The sequence below is a fragment of the Aythya fuligula genome, chromosome 16 (assembly GCF_009819795.1).
Source record: "Aythya fuligula isolate bAytFul2 chromosome 16, bAytFul2.pri, whole genome shotgun sequence".
Taxonomy (NCBI): domain Eukaryota; kingdom Metazoa; phylum Chordata; class Aves; order Anseriformes; family Anatidae; genus Aythya; species Aythya fuligula.
Window position 1 is genome coordinate 12,537,209 of NC_045574.1, and position 7,330 is coordinate 12,544,538.

The 7,330-nt window shown below is 47.6% G+C and overlaps 1 protein-coding gene across 1 annotated transcript; it reads right to left on the bottom strand.

Annotated features, from left to right (window-relative positions):
• Positions 1 to 133: 133 nt before the first annotated feature.
• Positions 134 to 6,994, bottom strand: PSMA7 (proteasome 20S subunit alpha 7). The gene is made up of 7 exons (XM_032198299.1): positions 6,836 to 6,994; positions 4,768 to 4,894; positions 3,669 to 3,793; positions 2,348 to 2,470; positions 1,825 to 1,944; positions 1,190 to 1,252; positions 134 to 916 (listed from the first exon to the last, which is right to left on the bottom strand). The coding sequence occupies exons 1-7, from the start codon at positions 6,929 to 6,931 to the stop codon at positions 824 to 826; spliced, it is 747 nt and encodes a 248-aa protein (XP_032054190.1). The 5' UTR covers positions 6,932 to 6,994; the 3' UTR covers positions 134 to 823.
• Positions 6,995 to 7,330: the final 336 nt, after the last annotated feature.

Here is a 7,330-nt window from a genome sequence, read left to right on the forward strand (position 1 = left end):
TTACCTCTGCTGAAAGGCAAAGAAGTGGCAGAGGAAGCTCCTTTAATTGTGAAGAGGCTGGACCAGAAACAGCAACATCTGTCCCAGGGGTAAGGTGTGTGGAAGAAGCAGGATGAGGGTAAATACAAAAGGATAAACTGGAGTAGAGCTTTATCGTTCAGCTGTTGCATGTAACATTTCTGGAGTTATTTTTAGCATTAGGAAGCTACTGGTCTACAAATCCCCTAGTGGGCAATCACAACACCAACACTTTATTCTAAACCCGATGAATCATGCAAAGTCTATGCAAGTAGCAAGTCATGCACTCCTCTGTTATGACATGCTTTCAGAAAAGCCAGGGCCCATGCTGCTTTCCTCAAAACACTGCACCTTGAAGTCTTTAGTGTAAGTCAAGCACCTAGCGCAAGTTGTTCAGAAGCTTCATGTTTGGGCTCTAACCCTCCAAATGTGAAAATGCTGGGGCGAAGCACAGTTCTGTACTAGTAGTTCTATTAAGGCCAGTGCACGCTTGAGACAACCACTAAAAAAAACTGAACTGAGCCTGTTTGATGACTCTCACATTAAGTGAGGTGTTAGAAGAAAACTGCAAACAAAATCTTCCTCCTTTAATGGGTGGCTACTGCTGTTCTGTAGCCAATCGATCCTTGGTAATTAATATAAGGAACAGACGGATTTTTTTAAAATAAGAGCTTAAAAAAAATCAGTAGGTTTATTGTAGGTCTCAAGAGGGGCACAGTATCAATAATGGAATGCCTACATGGTGTCTATACAGAGTAACCCATTGCTTGAATTAAAAAGCAGCTAAGCAGTTGAATTTTGTTCATCATGATGTTTTCTTCTGTTTTTTCTTTTCATTTTCTTCCTTTTCTTTTTCAATCTCAGCAACATACTTCTCAATTTCTTCAGGGCTTAGAATCTTAAAAGAAAAAAGTGACCCTTAAGATACTAATACATCTCAGAGGCTTTTATTTAAGCGATTCTAACTCTGACATGGAAAGAAAGTTAACTGCTGTTTATAGAGACACAGGTACATTGTGCAGACACAACAACATTCCTTGGCCACTGACATGAAATAGAAATATTTGCCAGTGCAGACTGTGAGATTAGGGACTGGAACTTGGGGCGGCTCTACAACAGCGCTATCAGGGAAACGGCCTACAGGGGGAGAAAAGCAAAACAAGGCTTTTACCTTCAGCGGCTGATCTCGTCTCATCACAGCCAGCTCGATGTTCTTCCCACCGGACTGCACAACCTTAACAACAGTTGGGGGCAGGCATTAGGAGTAGGTCTGTTAATTAATCTAACAATCCCCTTTCAGAGGGCAGGGAAGTTCCTTACTCTTCAGCTCTAAGCTCTCTAGCCCAGTAGTGTAACCACCCTCCCCCCCCCCCCCCCCCCCCCCCCCCCCCCAAAAAAAAAAAAAAAGGGCCCTCCTGCTGGCCTCAGTGTACTCAGGTGGTGCTGAAGAACACCACAGTTCCACAATTTGACTTTGGCTTTAAGTTTTCTACATCTTAACACAAAAGCCAAACATGCACTAGGCCTCATATGCAGTACCTTCAGTTATTTTAGTTGCAAGAACTCAAATGTTTTTTTCCCTGGACAACTGCAAGCAACTTCTTCCATATAAGCTATAGGAATTGTTACCTGAAGCACTCTGAACCTTGAATTTAACCCTGCAGAACATGTATTTATAGCCTACAATTAGGACGGTTTTCATAGGTACTTTTATAGTACTGTATGAGGATTTTGGTGTTCTCACATTTGAGGAGTTAATCCAGACATACAGCGAGGAGTCACACAAACATTCTGAAGCTGACTCACCTCAAGAAGAGCCTTGATAACGAGTTTAATAGTTAGATCATCTGTTTCAATGGCTTCATCAGTATAGTTTTTCTCCAGGAATTCACGTACAGATTTAGCTCCTCTGCCAATAGCATTAGCCTGGAACAGTGAGGGGAAGAAAAAAATAGCACAGCAGTTTAGGGAAAAAAGACCTAATTTATACAGTAAGCAAGAAATAGGAGTTGTGCAATTACATGATCCGAAACCCTTTTGTGGTGACCACATATTTTTCAGGAGACTGAACACATTTCTTCCCCCACATCACTCAAAGACAGTAGCCAGGCACAGGTATGGATTTGGTAAACAAGAAACACAGATGTCCCCAGTAGAGCTGAGCTGCAGACTGCCATTCCCAGTCAATGTGATCGTTATGGATCTTTGCTGCTGTGAGCCAGCACCATCTGGTCAGTTAGATCTCCTTTCTACGTCAGTCCCTCTTTAAAGGAGGCATTAACTCCCTGAATATTTAATTATTTCTCTGTAAGAGATGGAATCAACTCACCTTCCAAGCATGGTATGTGCCAGAGGGATCAGTCTGGTACAGCCGGGGGGTTCCATCAAAGTCAAATCCCACAATCAGAGCAGAGATACCAAAAGGTCTGCGACCGTTGCTCTGAGTGTACCTCTGATCAGAAAGAAGAGATTTGATTTCATAAGCAGTTCTAAGCGTTTTTGAAGTAAAAAACAGAGTCTGTAGATGTTACAACCAGAAAAGGCATCAGAAGTATTTTAGGAGGCTGGCTTACCAATCTATCTATTAAGATCAGGCTTCCATATCCTACAGAATGCTGCAAGCAAAGTGAGCAAGTAACTGCTCAATCCTTTCTCCTAACATCTGTTCAGGTTTTCTGCATGATTACAGCTATCAGGAAGAATCTCTCCTGGCAGCTGCTGTGAGACAGACAGATCTAGCAACACCGTGCGTTGACAACATGCTCAGGAAGCCAAGAAAGAAGATGACAACTGAACACAAAGCCAGTTTTCACTAACAATTTGCAACAATTCCGTGAGTTACAAAGCATGGAATCATCTCTGATGAATGCTGGCTGCAGGAAAACCGGTGTTAAAGCCCTTTTACTGGTTTAGCAAAGTAGTTGCCACATCAGGCACCAGGAGTGCCCCCAGGCAAGGAGGCCCCAGGCTCCATTATGGCAGTGACAGCGTGCCAGAATGAAAGACAAGTGTGGAATTACTGTGACGGAACACTGATGTTTTGGAAAGTGGTATTCTGCTCTGGCAGGCAGGTAATTATTACAAGATTTACACTATCACTATACTAACATGTCTGTGTAAATTAGATTTTTGCTGATCCCAAGTAGTGCTGAAAATTATTGTAATACACTAGAAAATAACTTTAAATCATAGAATGTGGTTGGGCATATTGTGATGCTAGTTTGTTTAAAATTCATAAATATAAAACGTAAGAATATGTTAAGTGCTGCACTGCTTTGCTTCCCTCTTATCACTCCCTGCAATGTCTCAGTGGAAGGAAAACTACAGCAGGAGCCACGAGGATGTTTTGGCGGTAACACAGCGCTGGCACCCTGAGAGTGCACTGAAGCTGCAGATTAGCGAAGTGTTCCCGATAACATCACAAATGTGCTCACGCAGCCATTACAAGTACCAATTCATTTCATCTTTGGAAGAAAACTAGTGATCGATCCCATTACAACATTTCTGTTTCCAGAAAGCCACCACAATGTGCTTTGTTGCACTGCTTTTTACCAGCTAAGCAGAACGTGGCCAGCAGAGACCTTTTACTCACGCAGTCAGGCACTAATCACCAGGACATATTTTCAACATCTCCACGCAGTACAACTTACCTGCTTCAGGCTGGCGATGTAGCGTGTGATGTACTCCACGGTGACAGGATCCTCCACGGTCAGCCGGTGGCTCTGACACTCCACGCGAGCTCTGTTTATAACTATTCTGGCATCAGCTGTGAGCCCTGCAACGACAGCGCATTCCCTATGCTGAGACACAGGCTCCGTACCACTCGCACACACAAAACAACCACACTCGCCCTAAAAGGCTGACGAGGACAGTGTCAACAGCAGTGGGGAAAAAAGCAAACAAGGGCTCATCATTTCTTAGGTTTGCTGAGCAAGGACAGCATTTAAGAGACAATAACAGGAACTTAATGCAGCAAAATTGCACCATTTTTGTTTACAGCTTTCACTTTTGTGAGTTAAGTAACATGCAATTTTGAGCTAGGCAATCAGACCTCTACTGACAGGCTGAAAGCACTCCATCTAGCAGCAAAGTATCAAAGCAATTTCAGTTCTCACATGGCTTTGGTTCTATTTCTTATGCAATCTGCCACTCTCACAAGTTTTGCGACTTGTTTCTACTACACAACTCCAGCTTGTGACCCCACCTGCACACGTGAGGATCCTGAGCTAAGGAAGCAGAGCAGCAGAAATTGGCCAAGCCTATCACTCCTGCATGCTACATCTAAAAACCACTACTTTTGCCTGCTAAATCTCCCCTTAAAGCATTATTGACTGAAAGATTCTGAATTACTTGAGGATGAGAGAAACTTTCTGAAATACATTTTCTCTCCAGTTATGTTGGTTTTAAACTTTCATGCCTCCTGTTTAAGCTCTGATCAATGGAATTGAGTCACTTGGAACAGGAAGATTGTGGAACTAAACTATTTATGCTTCAAACATAACTGTTCATTTAGAAGGAATCTTCTGAAGTTGAAGATGAAAGACTATTCTTTGTTTTATGCAATTCAGCTTTTTTGGCTTAATGCTTGTGGAAAAAAAAAAGTCCCTGTAACTGATGAATGGTTCTTACACCTCCTGTAACACAGCTAGCCAGTTATACCAACTATGTTATGTCCTCAGAACCCATAAACCTACCGAAGGTGCTCCCGTAACTGCTGCGCCTAACCCAAAACCCTGGGAGTTCACACACCTGCAAAAGCCATGCAGACATTGTCATCCAGAGCACAGATCTTCCGCACAGTCCTTTCATCCTGAAGTTTTGCCACAGACTTCTTTTCCACTCCTAGAACAACAATATCCTTCCCTCTGACTCCAACCTTCAATGCAGTAAAAGAGAAAAAAATAAAAAAGTTAAGCTAGGCCTGAAGGACCTCATACTTGCAGACTTTACTGAAATGAGTATTAGAGGGGGGTGGGGGAAAAATCACACAAAAACACATTATAAGCATGATTTCAACTTGAAGCCAATATTTTTTTTCCTATTGCTACAAGCTGGAAAAGAACTGATGTAACCAAAATTGCATTAGGTTCCCGAGTTTCACAATCAGCTTTCACCAATTTAAATCCGTGCAGCTCCTGAGAGATTCCCTCTCCTCCCACTGACCGTTTTCCCCGACACCAGGGGAAATCTGGCTGATCTCTGCAGCCAGAGGCAGGATCAACAACCAAACTGCCACCGTGACTGGCCCGCTGATACTGCTCGAGTCACAACTAAAGCCACTTGAGACTAGAGCAAACAAAACGTACAAGCAGCCGGTCAGCGGGCTGCTTCTTTACTGTACAAATGCATACTTCAAGTGTGTGTTTTCCAGCATTATGAAAGGGAAAAAATAAGTCAACCTTTCATACTTTTCTTTCCACTGCTTTTCACAGGGTGACAGGAATCAGTCATTTCTTATGAGTGCCCCCTGTTATATTACAGATGTTTCTAAAACATTAAACTCAACCAACTACCTGACAAGAGACAAGACAGAGGTAGATTACATTAGGTGTTAACTCCACTTTTACAAGGTTTTTCTGGGGAAAAAATTTCTGGGGGGGGAAAAAATGGTGCCCAGTGCCAGGATAAGAAGCCACGGGCACAAACTGGGGCGCAGCAAGTTGTTTCCAAACACCAGGAAGCACATCTGTGCTGTGGGGTGAGGGAGCGCTGACCTGCACGGGCTGCCCAGAAGCTGTGCAGTCTCAGAGACCTTCCAGTCACGCTGTGAATTACACCCATCCCAAAAGCAGTAAGTTCTCTTCCTGCCATTTTGTTATTTGGGAATTAACAGTCTTGTTTTGTTTTCCCCAATGATAAAACTCTTAATTGAGCAAAAGTCTGGAGCAACTGGAAGACTGAAACTGGCAGCCAGAAAGTCGTGTCTGCTGGGAATCTGCGCATTTCACTAGGATAAAACGTTACCATTTTGACCGCGTGCAAAATTACAAAGTCGAGGCTCATTATCTCCTGTAGCTCTGCCAGTCTTGCAGGTACGAGGGTCTTGCTCCCTGAGGCAGGTACGAGGCTGCTCTGCTAACTCAGCCTCCCCGAAGCCGCGCAGCACAGCACAGCACGCCGAGAAGCAGCCAGCCCAGAGCTGCTGTATCACTCCCACCACCCCAGGACATCCACCTCAGCGAACAAAAACCCCACCGTGCCCCCTCCAACAGGTGGGGAACTGAGGCAGAGCCCTGCACACAGCGCAGAGCCCCTCCTGGAAGAAAGAAGCAGCACTTTTACACAGCCCTGTTGAGCTGTGAAGCCCCCTACCAGCAATGTCACCCCCTAAACCATGTCCCCAAGCACCACGTCCAACCACTCCTTGAATACCCCCAGCGACGGTGACTCCACCACCTCCCTGGGCAACCCGTCCCAACACCCAGATGCTCTTTCTAAGAAATATCTCCTTATTTCCACCCTAAACCTCCCCTGGCACAACCTGAGGCCGTTCCCTTTGCTCCTACCCCCGGCTCCCTGTGAGAAGAGCCCAGTCCCTGGCTGCGGGCGCCCCAACCCCGGCGGTGCTCACGGCCAGGCCGGACGAGGCCCTGAGCAACCCGACCTAAGGGGCAGCTTCCATACCTGTGGCAGGGGCCGGAGCTCGAAGCCTTTCCATGCCCTTCCCCAGCCGCTCCGTGCCCCCGGGAGCCCCTTTCCAGGCCCCTTTCCCCGCCCGCCCCCTCCTCACGCTCCCGGCCTCTCCCTCAGGCCCAGGCCTCCCCTCAGCCCGCCGGGCTTCGGGAGCCTCCCCCGCCGCCTCTCGGCCCTCACTCACCGCCGTGGAGCCCTTCTTCACCGCCTCCTGGGCGTACTCCACCTGGAAGAGGTGCCCGTCCGGGGAGAAGACGGTGATGGCCCGGTCGTAGCTCATGGCCGCCGCCTCCCTCAGAACCGCACACTCATCCCCCCGCCCGCTTCCGGGATACGCCAACGGCGCCCCCTGCGCCAACAGCGTACGCTGCAGCCTCGGCGGCTAAGGGGAAGGCAACGCGGCCGCGGCTGCGCACTTAGCGTACGCGTGCAGCGCTGCGCACTCGGCGTAAGCAGCCGGCGTAGGCGGACGGGCGGCGCTGCGCATTCGGCGTAGGCGGCCCCAACCTGGCGCTGCGCAGTCGGCGTAGGCGCAGCGCCCGCCCCCCGTTTCCCCCGCTCTCCCGCACTTGGCGTAGCCGCCGGCCGCCTTACGCAGTTGGCGCAGCGCGGCGGCAGGAGGCCGGCAGCAGCCGCCCGGCTGCGGCAGGGAGCCCGGCGGCTGGGCCGCACCATGAGG